The 22,975-nt window shown below is 41.6% G+C and overlaps 1 protein-coding gene across 1 annotated transcript in view; it reads right to left on the reverse strand.

Annotated features, from left to right (window-relative positions):
• Positions 1–9,357: 9,357 nt before the first annotated feature.
• Positions 9,358–22,975, reverse strand: part of calcr (calcitonin receptor) — a 47,145-nt gene continuing 33,527 nt past the window's right edge. Inside the window, 7 exon segments of the mRNA XM_056418586.1 lie at positions 9,358–12,418; positions 12,420–12,596; positions 16,368–16,409; positions 16,906–17,124; positions 17,284–17,350; positions 17,529–17,589; positions 18,395–18,548. Coding sequence (XP_056274561.1) covers positions 12,380–12,418; positions 12,420–12,596; positions 16,368–16,409; positions 16,906–17,124; positions 17,284–17,350; positions 17,529–17,589; positions 18,395–18,548 — 759 coding nt within the window. The 3' untranslated portion in view covers positions 9,358–12,379.

Genomic DNA, 22,975 nt, shown 5'->3' on the forward strand with positions numbered 1-22,975 from the left:
TAATGTCTACAACTTCCACTGCAATAAAGAAAGAAAGAAAAAAACATGATCACATTATAAGGAAGAGGGCACTTCTTCACGTTCACACTTGAAGCTGACAACAGAGCTTCCAAACAGTGACCCAGAAGTATTTACAGTATTTTCATCTGTACTTGATGGCAAAATAATGAAAGCAATTCATCATAGAGAGGACAGTAGACCTGCTTACATTCTCCATCTTCTGTGGGAAATGCATTTCACAGCCACTTTTACCATATAGAATAATATTTCACCCACCGATTTGTCAAAGACCCCCCCCACCCCCATTTTCTTCTCGTAATACCATCGGTGCACTGTACCTTTCATTTCAATCACTGGCTTATCATAAGGCCACTGCGTGCTCCTGTTGGCTTTCCCTGTTCCTCATTACTCAGTCATGTCATGGCCGACACATCAGGGAATTTAGAGAAGTCAGACTGAAGGTGACGGCAAATGAAAGTTTAAGTTTAGGTCCAGAGCTCACCTGATACTTTGACAGCTTTTCTTTTAACAACAATTACACACCGCCTGTGCTTTGCTTCCATACTGACACACAGTGTGTGTTTGTTAAAGAGATTGAGAAGGGTGAGCTATAGTAATACAAAATATAGACTATATTCTGTAATGAAAGCATATAACATGCAGTATATGCTGTATGGTGCACACACACCACAGTGCATACTAATGTGTCTATTACCCTGCTGTTTGCCGTTCTCTTTGCTGGGTGAAAGAAGAGACGTTAAAGATTTGAAAATGAAAGACATTTTGGTATGAAGTCCGATGGGGCAAAAGAAGAACAAGCTTTTCATATGTTTACTAGTTCTGTCGGAAATTGCGTTGCTGCTCAGATTCCTTGAGAGCGCCCTCAAAAAGCAAAGTCTACATATTTTCTGGAAATGCTTGATCCTAGATAAACACAGCTTTCTAGATTGTCAAGGAACTGGAGATGTTCAAAGTTTCCACTAATCCTCACCACTATAAAGTATATTTGAGAGCCTTGAGTATGAAAGTATGATCGTAAGATCCAAGACGATACGTATCCTTTAATAATAGAATATGCAAAGGTTATGTTGGAAACACCCACCCAGCGGCACTCCGGAGGATAAACACGATCCTCTTGAGTTCACTTTGTTGACATTGCTTTTGGAAAAAAATAAGAACCTGACAAATATAGATAGATTTGAAGGCTCTGCCACTCCATCCTTCTACCTCACACCTGCTTTTAAAGGGCTTAAACAAGATGACCAGCAGCCCTCTTGATTGCTTGCTTAATATGCCATTCATGATTGACCATTATTGATCACAATGTTGGCAATCCTGAGGGTTTAGGGAACGAGGCTTATACGCAGACGTGCAGACAGCGCTGGCTGACTGAGCCCCGACAGGTTTCACGCTCCCTGGATGATAGAAACTGCAGACTGACGGCTCACAGACCTATTTTGGATTAGTCACCCCGTCCAATCCCACTTGGGCCTCAGCCAGTGGTATTTACATATGCAAATCAACTGCAGGATTAATTTGAGGTGGCTTCGTGAACTCACCAAAGCAGATGCATTATGCATATGTGTTGTGCATGTGCTTGAACTTCCCCCAATTTCTAAAATAATTGCAGCAGTGCGTATTTTTCGGCGTCGTGTGAGCGAATTGTTTGTATGAACCCGACCAATCGCACAATTTAAGCAAAACCCAATAGCAGGATCTGAATCAAAGTTTAGTATTTCATAAGCCCCGCGCAACGACAAACACTTCTCATTGGTTCAGTTTGACAGGAAATGCATTGGCGTATCGTCTGCTGATAGGCGGAGCCGTCTGTCTGTCGGTCACGTGATGTTCTCCTTCTCCTCTGCCATGTGTTTTCCCACGGGGTCTCTGGAGCCCAACGGGGTCTCCTCTTGTCTCCGTCTGCCCTCCTAAATCAATACGTCATCTTACAGTCACAACAAACATACGGGGGCGAGGCGGAGAGCACACGATCTGTCCTAAATAACAATCTTACGTAAGCAGTACCTGTCTACAGTGTCTCTGTGCTAGCGGGAACACACGCTTGTTACAATGTGCAAGTTAAGATAAACAATATTACAACTTGACATCTCCTGTCTCAGTTTCAATGGTCATGTCTGTGTGTTGTGCTTGGGGGGCTAGGGTTAGGGGTAGCCGATGCTTATTTACCACTACGGTAGACCTTTGAACACCTTTGGAGTGAGACAGATTGCTGCTATCGGGGCCGGATTGAAGCTTGCTAGCTGGTGTGGGGATGTGGTGTGTGTGTGTGTGCCGGCGAGGCCGCCACAGGCAGGTTTGAATGAGGCCTTATCGGTGGTTGGAAAGTGTCTGGCTGTCCCCTTATAACCTGCAGAGGCATATTCCCCTGAGGGAAAACACAAATTTCCTTTTAGGTGTGTGACTTCTAGACTCAGTACCTTAAAGCACATGTGTGTCTGTGTGTGTGTGTGTGTGTGCGCGCTCTTTATGTTGAAGCAATTAGAGGATATGTGAATGTATTTATTCGCAATATAACACATCACACAAATCTAGGGTCAGTAAGTAAGTAAGTAAGTCAGGTAAAGTAAGAAGAACAAGTTGTGCTGATCAACATGTTATTAGCAATATTTAAAAATGTGATTTTTGTGTTTCTAGGGACAGTGTTTCAGTTTTGTGTTGCAATGAAGGGTTACTTCCTGTCACTCCCACAAAGCTAGGGTGCTTTCACTCATATCAGAATCAGAATCAGAATCAGAAACAGTTTTATTGCCAGGAATGTTTACACAAACGAGGAATTTTTTTTGGCGGAAGGTGCAACATTTGGACATGACAAACAAACAACAATCAACACGACAGAAAGACAACAAATAATGTGACAGTGTTTGGGTGTGTGCTTCAAGTGGTATGTTTTAGTTAAAAGTGTATGTTATGCGTGGCGTGTGTTTAAATTAAAGTGCATGTAAATAAGGTGGCATGTGTGTGGAGGAGGCCTCAAGTTAAAGTGCATGTTAAAGTGACGTGTGCGGAAGAGGCCTCCAGGAGGGAAGAAGAAGGAGGAGGCGGAAGACGAAGGAGCGGGAAGAAGGAGGAGAGAGGAAGGTGGAAGAAGAGGTGGTAGTCCTGGGGGTGACAGTCAGTCAGTCCCGGGCTCCATTGATGAGCCCGACTGCCGACGGGAAAAAACTTTTGGTGTGGCGGGTGGTCTTTGTCATGATGGACCGCAGCCTCCTCCCCGAGGGGAGGGACTCGAACAGGGAGTGTCCAGGGTGGGAGGGGTCAGCGACAATCTTTCTGGCCGCTTCAGTGACCTGGAAGTGAACAGGACCTGGAGGAAGGCAGATTGCAGCCGATAACCCTCTCGGCCGGCGGATGATGCTCTGCAGCCTGCACTTGTCTTTGGCTGTGGCTGCAGGGTGCCAGACGGTGATGGAGGAGCAGATGATGGACTCAACGATGGCCGTGTAGAATTGTACCATCATTCTCCCTGGCAGGTTGAATTTCCTCAGCTGCCTCAGGAAGAACATCCTCTGCTGGGCCTTCTTGGTGATGGAGCTGACGTTCAGCTCCCACTTGAGGTCCTGGGTGATGGTGGAGCCCAGGAAGCGGACGGACTCCACAGCGTCGACGGGGAGTCACACAGGATGAGAGGGCGGGTGGGGCTGCATTCCTCCTGAAATCCACAACCATCTCCACTGTCTTTAGTGCGTTGAGCTCCAGGTTGTTCTGGCTGCACCAGGTCACCAGGTGGTCAGTCTCCCACCTGTAGGTGGTCTCGTCCCCACCAGAGATGAGCCCAATGAGGGTGGTGTCATCCAGGAACTTTAGGAGCTTGACGGACTGGTGACTGGAGGTGCAGCTGTTGGTGTACAGGGAGAACAGCAGAGGGGAAAGAACACAGCCTTGGGGGGAACCTGTGCTGGTGGTCCGGGAGCCTGAGACGTGTTTCCCCAGCCTCACGTGCTGCTTCCTGTCGGTCAGGAAGTCTGTGATCCACCTGCAGGTGGAGTCGGGCACGTGCAGCTGGGAGAGCTTGTCCTGCAGCAGGGACGGGATGATTGTATTGAAAGCAGAGCTGAAGTCCACAAACAGGATCCTGGCGTGGGTTCCTGGGGAGTCCAGATGCTGGAGGATGTAGTGAAGGGCCATGTTGACTGCATCGTCTGCAGACCTGTTGGCTCTGTAGGCGAACTGCAGGGGGTCCAGGAGTGGGTCGGTGATGGTCTTGAGGTGTGACAGGACCAAGCGTTCAAAGGACTTCATGACCACAGAGGTCAGGGCGACGGGCCTGTAGTCATTGAGTCCTGTGATCTTGGGTTTTTTGGGGACGGGGATGATGGTGGAGGCCTTGAAGCAGGCTGGAACGTGGCATGTCTCCAGGAAGGTGTTGAAGATGTCGGTGAACACCGGAGACAGCTGGTCAGCACAGTGCTTCAGGGTGGAGGGGGAGATGCTTTGCGGGGGTTCTGCTTTTTGAACAGCCTGTTGACGGCTCTCTCCAGGATGACGAGGGTCGTCGCTGAGTTGATGGAGGGTGCTCCAGAGGTGTGAGCCCCTGATGGGCTGGGGGAGGGTGGGCTGATGGTCTGTGGCTTGTTGATGGGGCTGTGGGGGATTGTCTCAGGACTGCTCCATTGTCTTTCAAAGCGGCAGTAGAACTCATTGAGCTCGTCTGCCAGAAGCGCATTGTTCATGGAGTGGGGTGATTTGGGCCTGTAGTTGGTGATCTGCCTGAGCCTCTCCAGACAGAAGCAGAGTCGTTTGCTGAGAGCTGCTGTTGCAGTTTCTCAGAGTGCAGTCGTTTAGCATCTCTCACCGCCTTGCTAAACCTGTATTTGGACTCTGTGTACAGGTCCTTGTCCACACTCCTGAATGCCTGGTCCTTCTGCAGTCTTAGCTTCCTGAGCTCCGCTGTGAACCAGGGTTTGTCGTTGTTATAACTCACCCTGGAGCTGGATGGAATACAGCTGTCCTCACAGAAGCTGATGTAGGAAGTTACAGCCTCTGTGTACTCATCCAGGCTGTTGGTAGCAGTCCTGAAGACATCCCAGTCAGTACAGTCCAAGCACGCCCGTAGATCCTCCAGAGCCTCACTGGTCCACTTCTATAAATTGGCCTTCACATTTTAATGAAGTATTTTAGCATTTTAATTAATCCTGAAATCCCAAATCTCTTTTTGTAAAGACTTGCTTTACTTTTATCCCTTTTTATTCACTTCTACTGCCTGCCGTCTGTCTCTTATTTCCACAAGCCTCTAAAAGTTGTATCTCTTCAAACAGAGTTCCTGCTGTATGGGTAATACAACCGTAATAAGTCAGTGCTTCCCCCGCTGTGGTGGGACTCCTCATAAAACGCTTCGAGCACCGTGGAAAATCAGAGCACACAGCTTTTGGATGGAAAGGAAAGTTTGTCCGTTAACCTGCGTTTAACGAGGCTCCATGGTCCCTGAACTTTAAGCACTTTAGTTTTCACCTTACGGAGCATTACAACACCAAATATCTGTATTACTGCAGAGTAGATGTTGAAATGCTGTGGCTCAAAGGTTGGATACTTGTATGTTAGCCACGGGGGAACATCCTTGAAAAATTCACTTTATAGACTCTTAAAACAAAACAAAAAGATAATAAAAAGCTGTATTCCTGGTTTGTCTAAATGCACACTGAATGTTAACGCTGTGTTTCACATGACCGTGACAAAAACTCTTTTAATACCATTTGAGGATAAAGAAAAATATGTGGATGAACCAGGCTTTGAGCAATGCCAAAAGAATAAACATGTTAATTTGTTCTACGATGCCAAAATAAAAGCAAACAAAAAAGTCAAATAAAAAAGTGCATTCCTAAGATCTAGAAAAATGCATTATTATTATTATTGGAGTAATTATTCTGACATTGTGAATCATTGTTTATGTACGGAGGAGTGCTAAAACATCTGGCAGACATTAACCTGCACAGAAACACGGTAAAGCTTTTAAAGTGAAACAAAGACCTCTCCGCTGGCACAGCATGGACTCCATCAAGGGTCCTGATAATGAATTATGTTCCTCACAAATCGCATTAGTGTACAATTAGGAGACACAAGGGCTATTAGTGAGACGGTTATCGTCTAAGGAATATTTTAAGCCCCGGGAAGACTGACAAACATTCTGTGTTCCTTGATGTTCGACTGTGATTGAACAGATACACACGGTTTCTTTCAGGGCTTCTTTCAGACGACATCGCTCAGGGATGTGGGGTCAGAAGCTGCTTCATGAGTGGCAAAATGCGCGGCAGCCATCAGCGCACACACGGATGAATCCTTCATCCCTCGAAGGTATGAAACATGTGCATAAATATCTCTCTCATTTCTGCAACTCTACAGATCTTTACCACCACGTTGCCTCAGGTCTCTCATTCGCCTGCTTAGATGAAAAAATGCGATACTAAGATGAATGTGCCAGGAAATATTATCTGTGATCTGCTTCAGGCCTTGTTTTGCCACTTATTAATTAGGAGGACCTTGATAATCATCACAATTGTCTTCTAATAATACATCAAAGGGTTTGAAAACAAGGCTCATTTTAAAATGATAATTTCTGAGTGTTGGAGTTATCTACTCCTCTCGACGGAGACTTCCGGTGGATGCCAATATCCTAAAGCTGCAAACACTGAGCGCAATTTAAATATCCAATAAAAACCTGGTTTGCTTGTGATTAAATTAAATTACACTTTGAAATGTCGAATTGCACAGCACTGACGACATGTAACACTCCTGGGGATGATGTACTTATCATGAACTTTTGAGTAAAAAAAAGTTTAAAAATATTTTTCTTTCCTCCTGTGAAACGTCCTCTTCGTCCTTTCTTTCCTGCACTGCTCCGCCCCGCTGAGAAAGTTTCAATTTCCAATGCCGGGAGGCAGCCACTATGTTAAATCCCATCACGACGCAGAAGCCCATATCTCTCATGAGCAGCCAGACGATGCTGCAGATTAGTCCCCGAGAGAGGAGAGATGTTGATGGTTTGATTTATTTCCTTTCAGACAGTCCCACTGAACACAGTAGGGGTTCCTTACTCTCACATTATGCTCAGGATGCTGTAGCTGGCTCACACATGCCGGCAAACGCATCCCCATTCATACAGTCGGCTGCTTTAGATACGGCTTGACGATCTTTATTTAAAAGGGGTTATACCTCATTGGATGTTTTCTCGGCAATAGCCTACAGCCTTTGGATGTCGTTGTTTAGGTTCACACATAATGCAGTTCAAAACAAAGAATGAATGTTTTCTGGCTGTGGATAATCTAATGTAGATTAGCTTCTAGGTGTAAATTTATATAGCTTTGTTTACGTGGGCGGGGCCTTAAAGGGAGAAAGAGAGGGAACCGACAATGGCCCCCAGGAATTACACCCCAGGAAATAAGGACTGAAGAACCTGAGATCTTGTTTTGAAAATGGATGAGTCCCACATATGTGTTGATGATATAAGAAAGAGTTGTTTTGTAAATGAACCAAATGTTTTATTTTAGGAACCAAAAATTAAAAAAGGATGCAGGGCAAGAGCTGCTGTCGAGGAAAGAAAATACAGAATACGATATTTCCAGCCAACATGCCCGACTAGAGATGGAAAAGGGGTCTGTAAACTAAGAGTGCATTTAAAAAAGGTTGGCATGCTCATTGATCATTTAAAATACATATCTGTAACACTACGAGCCACAGAGACCGAGGACAGGGGCTGATCCCTGATGTCCCACACCTGTGTTTCCCCACCTTATATATTCTCCCAGTCTTTTCTTTGTTCTCTGACAGATTGTTGTGTGTTTTGCCCCTCGTGTCAATTCGCTCATGACCAGTCTGGTTATAAGTACAAATATTTGTTCCTCAAACCCAGAGTCGGACGTTTCATCTGCCCTTGAGTTTACCCGTGTGAATCTGTGACAACAGGTGCCTTCTCTAATCGGGCCCTGAATAGGGAATTGGTCCGGCCTGAGGACTCTGTCCACATACATGTTCATCATGGATGGAGATGCATGATTATACAAAAACAAGCACAAGATCACGTTCACAGCTGATTTCTGACGCGTGACACATTCCTGGATTTGTCCCGTGTCCTGTGAGACTCTCGCCGTCAGGGAACTTTCTCAAATGGCTGAAGTATCCCGCCGCTCACATTCTCCTCAAGCTTCCCAGGAAAACGTGCTCTCAAGATGGAGCCTGTTCAACGAGATTTATGGCTTCTTCCTCTAACTTGTTCCATTGAATGTGCTGAGGAAAATAGGAGGATGTATGCCAATTATGGAGATTTCCCTCTCGTATCTTCATTATTGCATAACTCCTCCATCTCTGCCTTCATATGCAATACAGTTTGCATCCAATTTCAGACTTTGCATTATTTTCATTTAAAGATTCCCTGTGATGGATTTGGTGATATGCCGTTGGCAGGGGAGAATATTTAGCAGAAGAATTACAAAATGGCGGCATTCACATCTAACTTCATCATCATGTTATTATAACATCATGGACAGAATATGCAGGAGCACATTACGTCTCCTCTTGGCTGTACCATTAGCATTCAGCAGAGCCTGACATTGCATATAAGAGCTGCCTGTATAGAAAAGCTAAAGTATCTTGACATAAAAAAGCCTTGGCTGACCCAGTACTGAGTGATACCAGGTCTTCGTCTTGTTTCTGGAAGCAATGGAACAAATGTTTGTATGTTTTTTAATCCCGAGTGATTTTTTGGCTGCAATGGCTGGACCGGTGTCCTCGTATTGTATTTTATATATTGTTGTTGTATTTGTGTTTGTTGTTTTATGGACCCATGAGTCTGGAATAAAGATATATATATAAAGAGGAGAACGTTGCTGTTAGTGCGATAACAACTTCCATTTGTCGAAGGGCAAGAGCGGCATCCGTCTTTGAGATGTTTGCGTCAGTCAATTCTGTCTTGTTCCACACATCTGGTGCTGGTGTGGGATTTGAGCTGAACCTCTAGAATCTAAAGGGACTGTATGACATTGCCAAGACTGATGGATAACAAAGACACCCAAATGGAGTAAGAATGCCTTTGTTTTCCCTGCACACTCATTATACTAAATCGCTCAGCCTTGAAACCCTATTAGTTGGCGAGGAACAAGCTGCTGCATCAGATAGTGTTGCAGACATGATTGAAAATGTTGTGTCGTGGTGGTAAGGACAACATCTTACTGCACTTAGAGTCCATAATCTCATTAAATCATTTCAAAACTAAAGAATGGAAAGTACCATTTATCATCAAATAAGTGGTACAAATTGTCCATTGTTGTGTAAATTCTTTCATCTTTTTTCTCTGAAAACATGTGTTGCAGCTTGTTATTTGCTCAGAAAATAAAGAGTAACACCAAAGAGTCTTTTATGTTTGTATTTTTGCACTAAATAGTCTTTTTTTAAAACACACTGATCATTTGGTTTTACAAAATGCTTTTTTTTCTTCTATCAGCGTTGAGATGAAGCAGGCCCGAGCTGAGAGGGAGAAGGAGGAAAACACAAGCTCAAATAATTGAAAGGAACATAACAACAATAGCAGTCAGAGTATTTCACAGTGAAACAATCTATCATAAACACAGTGTCTGCTCGTATTTACATGGCATTACATACAAAATATACATAATCTGTCTTCCCCAAAGTCCTAGCACAGTATGTCTAACAGTGTGACGAATTCATACAAAAGAACCAAGAGACTTTAAAATGAGGAAAAGGGAAACTAAACTCTTTCATCATAGTACATAGATGTCAGTCTCTCGTATTGACTGTCTCTCTCCGTCTTTCTTATATCTGGCTCACAAAAAAAAAAAAAAACATTAAAATATATTGCAGTAGGTCTCTTGTCGGTTTCATTCAGGAGATTAGGAGGATAGCTCATTTAGATACGAAATAAGAATTGACTGCTTTTAGCTTGTGAAGATAAAATATTTCCTGAAACTGTACATTGTGTAAAGAGCTGCATTCTTGATAACTGGATTAATTTTATTATTTGATAATCTAATTAGATAGACCAATTCAATGTTATTGGTTTTCACCTCCATTGTATATATAGCAGATTTTTTTTGTATGGCTCTATTTATCTGGTTATATTGTCAAAGCAGAATGTATCTTTGATTATAGTTGATTATATATTAATAGTGATGAATAAGCCAATTATTACAACGTAAAGTTACTTAAATACTTTAAAGATCAACTTCAGAGTCTCAATCTGGCTTAATCTGCAAATTGTACCAGCTTCACTCTTTAGGCCCGTGGAAACAAACACATTTCACTTCATAATAACTCTCTAATGTCCCACACAAATGGGAATGATGATGAATAGAGATAATCACGCATATGATGAGCGGACATTCAACAGATACAACACAGGAGCATCAATGGAGACAGAGAACTAAACACCTCGTCTCAGATGAGGTGGAACATTACTTCTAAAAGTCTGGTGATAGTTGTATCTTTATCTTTGTTTATGTCGGCAAATTAATTATTATCTGTGCACTGTAAAATATATTTGAGTTAATACTCCATAACTCTACTGATATATTGTGAACCACATTCATAATATTGGTCTTTCTGTTTTTGCTGTGAACGTCAAAGTTTTTGTTCTTTACTATTTTCGTGAAAAAAAAGCATCTCAACCAATTACTGCAACTCAAGACATCTTGAAATGCTTTCTTTGTTATTAGTTGACCCAGGGTTATTTCGTATACACTGTCCTGCTGCTGTAAATACACACGAGAGAACCAAATGTGTATGAATGAAAAAAGTATTCCCCAATAAACACACTCTTTACTCCCGTTTGAGTGACATTTGCTAGAAACTACAATGCACAGCTCTTATAGAAAATGACTTGGTCGTTAACTACAGAACAATAGAATATCCCCCGCCGTACCCTCAAAGAGGATCAGAGGCTTTATTGGCTGTACGCTTAAGGATAACACATGTTTTTACCTGGCTGAATTTAAATGACAGCTATTAAATGTGCAGTTTTCGAAGCTCATTGGGCTTCCAAGTAACTTTTATAGATATATGCAAGACATTGAATTCAGTTTTACCGAAACTGGTGATTTAGAAAAGGGTGGCTGCTGACAGAGTAAACTCAGTGTGGTCTATGGCCGCCGACTCTTAACTTTCATCCTCTCAAATCCTATGGTACAATTCTGACAAAGCAACAATACAATTACAATAGATTTATATGAATGTATTTAGGACAAATAGTAGATTATTCATGTTTGCTGTCTGTGCAGAAATTGTGAGCAAGATGTGAACATTTCTATAAGTAAATAAGGTCTTGACTCTTTCACAATGATGTTTTCATCATTTCATCTTTAGCAAATCTTTTACTTTGCTCTGGATGCTTAATCCTGAAAATGCTACCATATTCATGAATAAATATGCATGGTATACAGAATTTAAAAAGAAAAAAAGAAAATGGGATAGATCGAAGGCCTCGTGAGCATGACAAAGGACGACGGTGAGTCCAATCTGTGCCGCTTCCACACTGCAGAGAAACTGTTTGATCGTCAGAACTACTGGCAACACGTAAACACACTGGAGTCATATGCAGTGAAACAACTCTTGTGGCTGTTAAACATAAAAATAAAGTTTTTTATTCATATATTTGTGATGTGCATTTAGCTTTTTTTCCGCTTTTTAGCCCTATGATAATTGGCACAAATACAGCAACTGCAACAACAACAAAGCAGGTGGTAGTGCAGCATCACAGGACACACTCTTAGCACATACTTAGTAATTGGCAAGAATAAAATATGAATAGAAACAAAAATAAAATCCTTAAAAAAAATGTAAACACATTTTTTCTTTCCAAATAAAACATATATTATGTTCACAATTCCAGAGCTTTAAGCAGAGTTTTTTTATTTGACCTCTATCAAGGAGCATATGATTGTGTTTGGGACATTAGTTTTATTATGTGTGTGTCTTTAGCTTCAGGGTACTTCCTCTAGGCTCAGCTGGAAGGATTGTTTCTTCTACTTCACTTGAAAAATCATCATCATGACGCCGTCAGCTCTACAGCATGTAAATCTGAGCAAAGACCATCCTCACTGCCACCTTCATCACAGCGTTAGGTAGCAGAAGCAGCTCTTGTCTCATAAAACAAGTTCTTGACATCGAAGTTCTCAGAAAACCGCAAAGTACAGTCAAATGAAAAGTCTGCCTTGAAGCTGATTCCCATCTCAATGAGCTCTTTCTCTCAGGACCTGTGTCAGCGTCCTTGGATGAGCACACCAGCATCGGTCTCTGAGATTGAATCACGGAGTTATAGCGGGCAAACTGGATTTTCCTTTCTTACTGTACATCTCAGTTGCTCAGTTGCTCTTCGTCAGCTGTTCCCATCGCCACACTCTTTATCCTCCGTTGTGGCTCAAGCGTACGTCTCTCCTGCCTTTAGTGCCACCGGTTCACGCTGAGTCCTCAGCGTGGCGGCCGTTCAAGTGTTCGCTGGTACAGTCAGGGTGGTAAATGAAGGAGGGCACCTCGGAGATGGAGGTGGCTGTGTAGGACGTGGAGTAGTGGTCCTTTCGCCTCTGACCCCGCTGGGCTTTGTACTGCATCCACTGTCTTTTTAGAGTTGCTTGCACCTGAGCGACACACAAACACGGGGAAAAGGAAGGATGAAAAGGTCCTTGGTAGTTTCATCATCTCTCATTTAACTGTGAAAACATTTGTCTGTGCATACTTGATAAGATCCCATCTTAGTGCTGTCACCTTGAGCTACGTTTTGTGTTCGCATCACAGACATTTCTCCAAATCTCCATTTGGTTTTTCTTTTCTGATTTACTTTGAGCACAAAATGATTCCACAAGACGGATTTAAATGAGAATAAAAATGCGGTAACAGGGAACTGTGCGTAAAGCAAAGCCCATGTAAACACCCTCTTGTGACATTATTAATCCAACTGACGATGATCTTAACTGATGCAAGCATAATGTAGATCCCTCAGCTTTCAGTCACATTAACAGAAGCCAGTTATGAATCTCCCGTCACATTGTGTCCAAGATGGCCAGATCATCATGTTTTAGAAGGGAAGTCAATTTATATTTAGCCATATATTAATTATTTAATAGCATAATTACATAGACATTGTCCCCCACAGTACATCTGTCATCTACAACTGCTCATGAGGAACATTCTCATCAGCCATTCAAAGGCATCAAGACATATATTTACCCTTTAAACGTCAAAGTCAAACGGACCAATCAAATGGGACATACATTTGCTCGGCTTGCATGCTTTTTTAAAAGAAAGTATTGCAGTTGGGACAAACTCTACTTCTTAAGAGTGCATAATGCAATATTGGGAGCAATTATTTTGCCTTTAAACAACTTTCAACATGAAGATGGCTGAGCTGGGCCCTACTTCTCGTACGTGGTTCTACAAAGTCGATCAAATGTTCTATTATCCAAACTTAAATTAACCAAGTGATTGACATCAGGCTATCTCGGTTTCTTGTGAATTTGAACCAGACGTCAGTAGCAGGATGATTGTGCTTGCCCGTTCAACATCGAAAGGGATAAGCGTGGATCACCGAAACCATGATCTTATAACGGCACAAAGTCAAATAAACTGAAAAAAAGCCTTTTTTTTATGATCATGAACGCATATGAGGAGTTTCAGACCATAACTATGGACATCTTGGGGCGGCTTTAGCTCAGTGGGGTAAGAGGGCCGTCCTGCAACCGCAGGGTTGTGGGTTCGATCCCCGCTCTCCCCATTAGTTGCAAGTCGAAGTGTCCTTGAGCAAGGCACTGAACCCCCAGTTGCTTCCCGGGCGCTTCACCGCAGCCCACTGCTCCTTAATAACTAAGGATGGGTTAAATGCAGAGAACTAATTTCCCCTTGGGGATTAATAAAAGTGTATATTCTATTCTATCTAGCAAAACGTCACACAAGGAAGAGGAACTCAGGCTGGAAGGCGACGCAACACAACGGAACTACACAGACGATGTGGCCCAGAACAAGGAGTAGACACAGACTAAATACACAGGGGAACGAGACGCAGGTGTAAACAATGAGGGCGGGGCTTGCAATCAAACAGGAGCCAGAGGAGTGGCTGAGGGCAGGTGAAGGGAATGAACAATCAGGGACAGGGCAGACACAGGATGTTACAAGTGACTTCATTCTCTACTCAGGTAGACATTACAACACTATATCTGTACATAGTTCATAGTTGTTTGATGCCTTATTAATGCACTAAATGCTTATTATAGTCCCTTTAAGTGGTTAACCTGCAGCTGTGTTGCAATTACTTTATTTGATAATATGTACACTTAAAAACTGAAATGGTAAATGCCAGAAGGGGACTCCTGCATTTTTACCAAATCTTCTTTTCCTTTTTCTTACAGAGGGGCCCTTTGTCAAAAATGTTAAAATCTTCAATATTTCAGTTAATATATGATCACAATGACGTAGAGAAAATCTGGGACAGGGAATTATGAAATACTAGTTGATTAATGGACATTATGGGTTGGGAAAACGTCTCAGTTGAACAACTAATCACTTCAACAGAATGTGCTTATTGACTGATTGAAGAAATGTGTGTTGATTCCTAAGAATAGAAACCATAGCTTCAATCATCCAGCAGTGCCACATCAATCATTTTATTCTGTAACACCCACAGACTACTATAATTACTGTGGGTATATCAATGATCTAATGATGTGAGTTATGCCAGTAATTGTTCTAATGAGATAAAAGAACAGCTCGCATGTAGATCGTCTTGCTTGATGTCACAAAAACAGCATGAGAACTATTTGTCTCACTGACCTGACATCACAATGGGTCCATTGGGGGAACAAGGTCTGTGCAGTTTGGCCTTTACATCAAAGAACAGAATTGAAACCTGCTCCAGAACCCGTGTCCTGATTCACGGAGCTAAATTTGTTATTATGTGGGTGAAGCAAGCAAATCCTCTGATTCACTTTTGATAGTTTGTGTTAGTTGACCCCACATGACCCTGAATGTAGACTTGTCCTTTAAACATATGCTCTACACATCGTTTGTATTGTTTCTGAATAAATTGAAGCGTTCTCCGCTTATGGATGAGCTAATTCCTGACCTATATTTCAGGCTGATTCCACTGCTTGGTCCTCGGTTCCAGACACCCCATGGCGAGTATGTAAATGTGGTGCTCTGTCAGTTTATACATCTCTACCCTGTCTCTGCTCATCCAAACAACCTCATTGTCTCTTTGAATGAAAGGAAATGTAATTTGTTATTTTAACATATATTAGTTTTAAACATAGAAGGGTTGGCTATAATGGCCTGATCTGTCTGTGGAAATTCCCACCATCATAGGGACCGGCTAAAAATATCAAATCGAACCTTACAGAATGTATTATTGGTGCTTTATTTGTTGGGTTTAAAAATATCTGTCACACAATTAGCCGTGAGAACTGCACGGCCTCCTCAAGATGAATAACCTTAGTTCTAGGCTTTAATGGAAATCTAGCTCATTTGTTTGTGTTCATCCAAGTTAGGGATGCTCGCTGTCAGACAGCTGCTCACAGACTTAAAAAGGCTGACAGGAGGACTTGAAAGGAGAGTCAATTTCCAGCTGGGCTTGGAAACCACACGGTCATTTATAAACTGTCTTACTCTTCACCTGATATGACCCTCAGCTTTTACTGCGGCAGCACCAGATCAGAACAAACACAATGCTTTATAACCCGTTACAACTGGACATCTGGCAGATGTACCCTCTTTGTGAAGTCACAACTGTTTCACTTGAGTACTCAATGCCAAAACCCAACTTTGAGTCAGTGTTTGGGTCACTTCTTGATATATCATCAGGCACAAACGTATGATGCCAGAGATCTGACCTGGAAAAAACAAATATACAAATGTTCTGCCTGATGGAGTCTGATGTCTCAAACTTGATGTCATAGGTAATGAGCGGTTTTATTGCTTCATGGCTGAACAGCTTCAAGAGTAACATATGCAGGTTGACGTCCATAAAAGGGCAATTGCTCAATCAAAGGTTCAGCATTATTTTGTCATATTTGGCACCAAAAATTAAACTTTTTCCAGAATACAATATTCTTAAAGGAAAAGTTGAATATTTAGATAATCATACATGTATTTGCTTTATTGCTGAGACTTACAACGGCTCTGACCAAAGTCTAGATGTTTGCTCCTGCATCTAGTCTCATGCTAAGCTAACTGTCAACTGGCTATAGCATTTAAAAGAGTGGTTTCGATCTTCTCATCTAACTGTTGACAAAAAAGCACAAAAAAAGCACAAGTACCAAAATGTCGAACTCTTCCGTTAGCGCCCCACGACATTGTACTGTAGCAGCGCACTGCAGGTAAGCCAAACATCTAATAAACACAAAGAAATGAGGAAGGCTTACCTCTCCGTTGAAAAAGCAGAATATTGTTGCCACCAGTAATCCCTTAAAAGCAAAACAAGTAAACACAATTAATTGTTTTAATTAAAAAGCGATGGAATTTATTAGCAGTAAGTTAAGTCAACAGCTTCACAATAGGAGCGAGAAAGTAAAGTACAGAAAGTATCTGGTGGAGTAATTAAATCCCTAATGTAAGGGAATGAACTGATTGCCTACCTGGGAATTTCATGTACTGCCTTCCTGTTGTTTAATTAAGGCCTAACTGGTAGTTAAATAAAGTAAATGGAGCATCTAACTGGTTCTTTAAAATGTAATTCAGCAGTGACTCACATCAATCAATCGCAACAACTTGTCATAAAACAAGACGTTTATGGTTGAAAAGTGTCTTCACGTCTACATCTCAAGCCTGACAGCCCGTGGGCTGAGTTCAGCATCCTCTCTGCATCCTGATACTGATTTTTTCTTTCCTCATTTCTTTCTTGTTTGAACTCAGCTTCCACCCGTTGCTTTAGCAGAAGTTCTGTGTCAGCTCAGTACCTACCTGGTAGTGCATGAGGATGTGCATAATGTACTCGTAGACCTCGCCAGCCAGACGGTTCTCTGGCCTCCAGGGGAAAATGACAAACTGTATTCCCAGCAGGGGCACCAGGATCAAGGTGGCTCTCACTGCCTTCATGTACATATTGGACTGTGTCCGGTGTGTGTCTCTCAACTTGGTCACCAAAACTCTAATAATATTTAGTAAGAAGAAGAGGTTCACCTGCAGATAGTAAAAAAAAAAAAGATATTAAAAGAATAACAACAAACATATGCAGATTTGTTTGCTAATATTTCACATTTTAAGAATTAGAACTACGACCAGAATAACGGACCAACAATATAAATGTATTTCTCTGGAACAGTGGAAAAGCCGACTTACAAGAAGCGCTGCCACTATGGGACCATGGACGGCGTAGAGCAGATGGGTTTCCACACTCATCCAACAGCTACAGAAGGAAAAACATATCAGTCAGTGATGTCTGCAGCCCAAAATACACATGCACGAAGACATACAAAAACATGCACGTGTAGGGATCCTCACGCTCTCGCTCTTTGCCACACACAGACGAGCACGTATGTAAACACCTCCTGTTTATTTGCAGAAGTTTCTGGAACATTACTCACTTGTCATCAAAATACTTTTTCCTTGCCACGGCATGGATGGATGCAGGCACGAGAGGAAAGCCTTGGATGAGAAAAAGATGGTGGCCATGTGAGGTCTTGAGAGGATTCAGGGAAATTCATTTGTCATTCATGCAACAGTAGAAATTGTTGTTCGCTTGGTCAGTTTCTTTCCTGGTCTTAGACTTCCTCATGAGATACATTATTTCTTCACAAATACTGTATACATTCTTGGAAAGGCTGAAAAAAAAGTGGATTGACTTTCCTGTTGCAATTGTATTGCTCCAGCTTGAAAAACAACACCACATGGTACATTGCTTGTAACAGTCCATTGAAATTTAACATCAAGTCAAAATCAGGAGTTTGGGCTCAGACCAATTTTTTTACTTTTCATCTGGATATAAACACATGAATCCATGTGGTCCATTTTCAGACACCATTGAGGCACTGCAGCATATCGGCCAAAGATGGACCTAAGTTGCCTAAAGAAACACACACCCAGACACACACACACACACACGCACTGAAAACACAGATTCTTCTCCCAATTGTATTACTTGTTTGACAGACTGTACCCATTATTCTTCCTTTATTCTTGCTTTGAACAAGGTGAAAAAGAGGACAACGCTAAGCGACAGGACGGCCAGTTCAGCTGTCAGCATGTCCGGGTTGAAAGACGGCTTAATACGAGCTCATTCTGGCTTCTAGATTGTGTTCCGTCTTGTTGAATTGTTCTCAGTAACCCTTTAAGCTGTGACTGAGTCCAGTGAAGGACTGCACATTATTTTCAAAGACACACAATCTAGAATACAATAAATAAATAGAAAGATCACTGCCAATGTGTTTGAATGAAATGCGGGCGGACTCACCCCAGCCCAGGAGGTAGTACCAGTGCAGACGCTGCTCCTCTGCAAACACAGCCACCACGATGAGCGTGTGCAGGTAGATGCCTTCACACAGCATCCATAAATAATTGCAGCCCAGCATGTACATGTGGAAGAAGTGCAACACCTTACAGCCAACCTGCAGAGAGACAACACCGGAGTGTTTATTTGGTTTTGTCGATATGAAATGAGACCTATTTAAGTTGATTTAAATTAAATACTCCTGACATCATCTTAGGAGGATGCAGAACATGTCTAACAGGACCAATCTGTTCAAAATAGTTTTCTATTCTATTCTCTTTACTTTTAGTACATTTAGTACTCTAGCTAAAAAGTGGTATGTACTGTTGCATACGGTTTGTATTCAACTGTTACAATTGATGTTTCTGTCCTCATGGCACAAAACCAGAAGTACCCTCTGCAGAGAGGAAGTGTATTAATTCTCCCTCTCACTGTGTTTCTCTCACTTTGCACAAAGACCTTCTCTATAAGTGCATATTATTACCCAACTATGCAATTTTCTATTTATGCTTTCAGCAAAGTGGGGCAACACGACAACATTCCCCATGATGTGTTCTGGTCTTTTAAGTAAGCCATTATATGACTTTGAAGCCATGTTATGAGTCTCATCCTTCCACTGTCTAATGTTATAAAAATGACATAGATGCTTGTGTTTGTGTCGTAATCCATGAATCAGCTGATGACTTCAAAACACTGGCTCCAATTATCTGTCTTTACTGATGTCTTTTCAAAAGGTTCCAACTTTTCTCTGACAAAATAACCTTTCTTCCACAAAAATGAAGAGTACGGTAATTCCACACATTTTTGTAAGCCTCTTTTTTCATTTCTTAGGAGATTGGTTAAGGAGACATGTTTTTAAACTTGTCTCCATTGGTTGGCTTCTGCTTGCTCCTCCCAACTCAGATGATCTCCCACAAATTTGGATTATGACACTGCAATAAAAGCCAAGATGTCTGAGATTTGTACAACCAAATCAGTTATGTGTATATTGTAAGTACATTGCTACACCAATGTTTCTCTTGATCCATGGTAATTATTTTAAAAGTACATCATCATACTCTCAAGCACAACATCATACTGTACTTTTTTATATTCCCTTTTGATATTCCCTTTTAAATAATCTACTTTCCCTGTTTTGCTGATTCTGCAAAGTTGTCCCATAAGGATCAATATTAGTCAATATTGCTGAGTGTGATTTGAAGAAGCATAACACTAAATCACAAGATAGATTTAAATATCACAGCTCCTGGCAACTCAAGTGTGGAAGTCTGGTTTCATGTAATATGCTCCTCACTACTGAAATGTACAAAACTAATTAAAGTTAGAGACACAAAGTCATGCGTATTGATATTTTTAAAGATTGTTTTCATTTGTATGTCTGTGTATAAAGTTGAAATGTGAAATGATCTTGAATATTTGTTGTCAGGTCTCTTGCAAAAAGTCTCACTTCCTGAATAAATATTTATATTCGCATCAGCATTTCTGGTTTGTCGTCCTTTGTGGCCACAACAGTATCATTCAAAGATGCTGGTATTGAACAGCTCAGGGGTCTTCTTTGCTCAAAACACTCAAAAATGATTCACTTCTAAACCTTTAGCCATATGTTTCTCCCTCAGTTCCCCACGTTTCTCTTTCTACTCAAGGAAGTTATACTATAACAGACATGGACTCAACCACTTTTTACTTATTCTCTGCGCCAGACGTAGCTTGAGGAGATTATGTGTTGGGATGCGTGCATGCACGTTCATCCGTCTGTTTATCCACTGTTAATCTTGCATACGGCTGGACCAATCACCCTAATATATACATATTGTAATAGCTTATTTATGCATGTATGCTCACGGTCCCCTTGTGGTTCAACTGAATTTTAAAATCTTCCGTTTGGAATCTTATTTCTGAATTGTTCGTCTCCTGAATTGCACATGCCTGTATGCATAACTATTGATTAGCAAATGGCAAAAGTAACAAAGTGCTGACTGCAACAGAGCACGTCTTCTCATGCCAGTAAGAGACACGCTCGTAAGGTATTGGCAGTCCTGCTATGTGTTTGGCCAACAGAGCTAACGGAACTAATAGCTAATGAAATTAACACAGATGTACTAAAAGTTTCTCTCCAGAGGAAATGCTGAACAGTCAACATGGTCGCTATGCAGTGACCTGCAGTTTAGCTTTAATTAAGCAATAAGGTGCGAGAGGCAGTACTGTATCGTCCATAATGTCCGCTTCAAGGGTGTTGTTAGCCCCGACACGCAGCGGAGGGCCGGCAAACCCTTGAAATCTACCCGTATTATAAATGTAAATAAGGGCTTTTGTGTTGTGAGTTTAATATGGTTGTTTTCCAGACACGGGGCAGTTGTGGTTTCTCTTCATTTAATCACACATTACAGCGGTGGTCGTTGCAGACAGTCTACCACATGCACTTTTATACTTCACAAAAGTTAATCGTAGCTCACCGAGGTTTGTCTAAAGTTACCGACATTGCTCTGGTTGGTTCTGGACAGCTCGGATTTACAAATCAAGTTGCTATACATCATGTAGAATATGTTCCTCATGTTTTCTGCCTCCTCCCTGGTTTGGCATAAGCTTTGGGGTTTCACTCCCTCAACATTGCTGACAGGCTAAACCAGACTCTATATCACCACACCAGAGAGAATTAAAAGAGCTCGTAAACTCTGTGAGCAAATCTCCACTACAATCCACCTTTTATAAAACACAGAAATAAGGCTCATAAGTGGCACTTTTGGGAGCTGTACATTCAAAAAGACATGCATGCATCCCAACCAAGAGGGCTTTTGAGTTCTTTCTCTGCATACTCTTGAAAATCCACGGTGACCAATTGTGTTTTGACATGCTGCAGCAAGTTAGCAGAAGCCGTTCTACATTGGAAAGTAATAGATAACGACACAAACCTTTGATAAATGGCGAGGAGGAAAGGTTTGAAAGCGAGCCATTGCACAATACACATTTTGACACCGAGGGTGACGGCTGTTAGGCTGCTTCTTGGATACGTTCAGAGATGGGATGTGAGTGAAGACGGCAGTCAGGATGAGCCAAAGCGATTTGGTGAATGCGTGAAAAAGAAGCAGCAGCAGGACGCAGAATAAATCCCAAACCCAGCTGAAGCCTCTTTGTCCCCTGGATGTGTCTCGTACTTTGTGGCGCCAGAGATACTCCAGCTAACGGTCTGGGGTCTGATGGGATTGTATTTACTGCCAGCCATCTTCTAAAAGCCTATGTGTTGTTTCTGTAGGGCTCTTTGATCATCAGAAGTTCTCTTATTTTATTTAGTTTTTGCACATTAATATTCTGACACACTTTCAACTTGAACTTCTATAACCTGTTTCATTTGATTGAGTTCTCCATAAAAAGGAAAGATGTGATACTTTCCTGGAAACACTCTCCAATAACAACTTTTAAGAAGCAGCAAACAGAGAGTCAACTGCTATTCTTTATGTTTATTTCCAAAAAGGAGTGGTTCTTGAATAGTAGCATGTGAATTTATGTCCAGGTCTGATACTGAGGCATTCCTACGAGACAGATTTATCATGTCTACAAAAGCAGATCTCGGGGTTTCAAAGAATTCACATAATGCATTCAGTGTGGCTCCAAAACTCTTGACAGGAGAATGTGGAAGGGAGCAAACACTGTCTGTTGACTTATTAACACTGCCAAGATATGCCATAGTGAGATTAAATCCGAATTATACTGTTATACAAGCCTGTTATACAAACTTTTGAATAAGGAAACTATAGAGAAACTGTATTTTAACTGACTTAAATAAATTGGCTTGCCATGAATAAGCAAATTAATTTTTCATTCTTCCTTGCATTTTTATTTTATTTTCATTTTTACGTTTTAGCATAACTTGTGAATGCATTTGTATCTTATTTCAAGACAGTGGAACTAATTTGGAGGGTCCAGTGTTCCCCAGATCAATATCTTCCCATTAAACGGGACATATCTTGCTCATTTTCAAGTTTATAATTTTTGAGTTTCTACAAGAACAAGTTTACATGCTTTAATGTTCAAAAGAATACCTGTTTTCAATCTGTCTGGAACACACAATTTTTACGGTTGTCTCTTTAATTCAATTCAGTTCAATTCAGTTTATTTTGTACAGCCCATTGTCACAAATTACAAATTTGCCTCAGAGTGCTTTACAATCTGTACATATAGACATCCCTGTCCCAGAACCTCACATGCTCCCCCCCGTCGGTTCTTATTGGTCTGCGAGAAAAATATGGTGCATTGGTAAAGGTAAGTCTCAAGCATAGGGTAGAGATACTAAGATTGTCTCATTATGCAGTGTGTGGCTTGGTAGGCACTCTAGAAACCCAAATGTCTGAGCACAAGCACCGAAAAACTTAGCTTTTTACAATACATCCTCTTTAAGGAGACCTTTCAAAAGGTTTTATTTTCAAAACAATGTTTTCCCTTGGTCAATATGTTGAAATCTCAAACTGTTTATGGCCCACTCGTGTACTGAATGAAACCTATGTGTATTTGCAGATAAGACAGATGTTTACTTAAGACATCGATATCTCC

This window comes from Pseudoliparis swirei, chromosome 1 (assembly GCF_029220125.1).
Source record: "Pseudoliparis swirei isolate HS2019 ecotype Mariana Trench chromosome 1, NWPU_hadal_v1, whole genome shotgun sequence".
Taxonomy (NCBI): domain Eukaryota; kingdom Metazoa; phylum Chordata; class Actinopteri; order Perciformes; family Liparidae; genus Pseudoliparis; species Pseudoliparis swirei.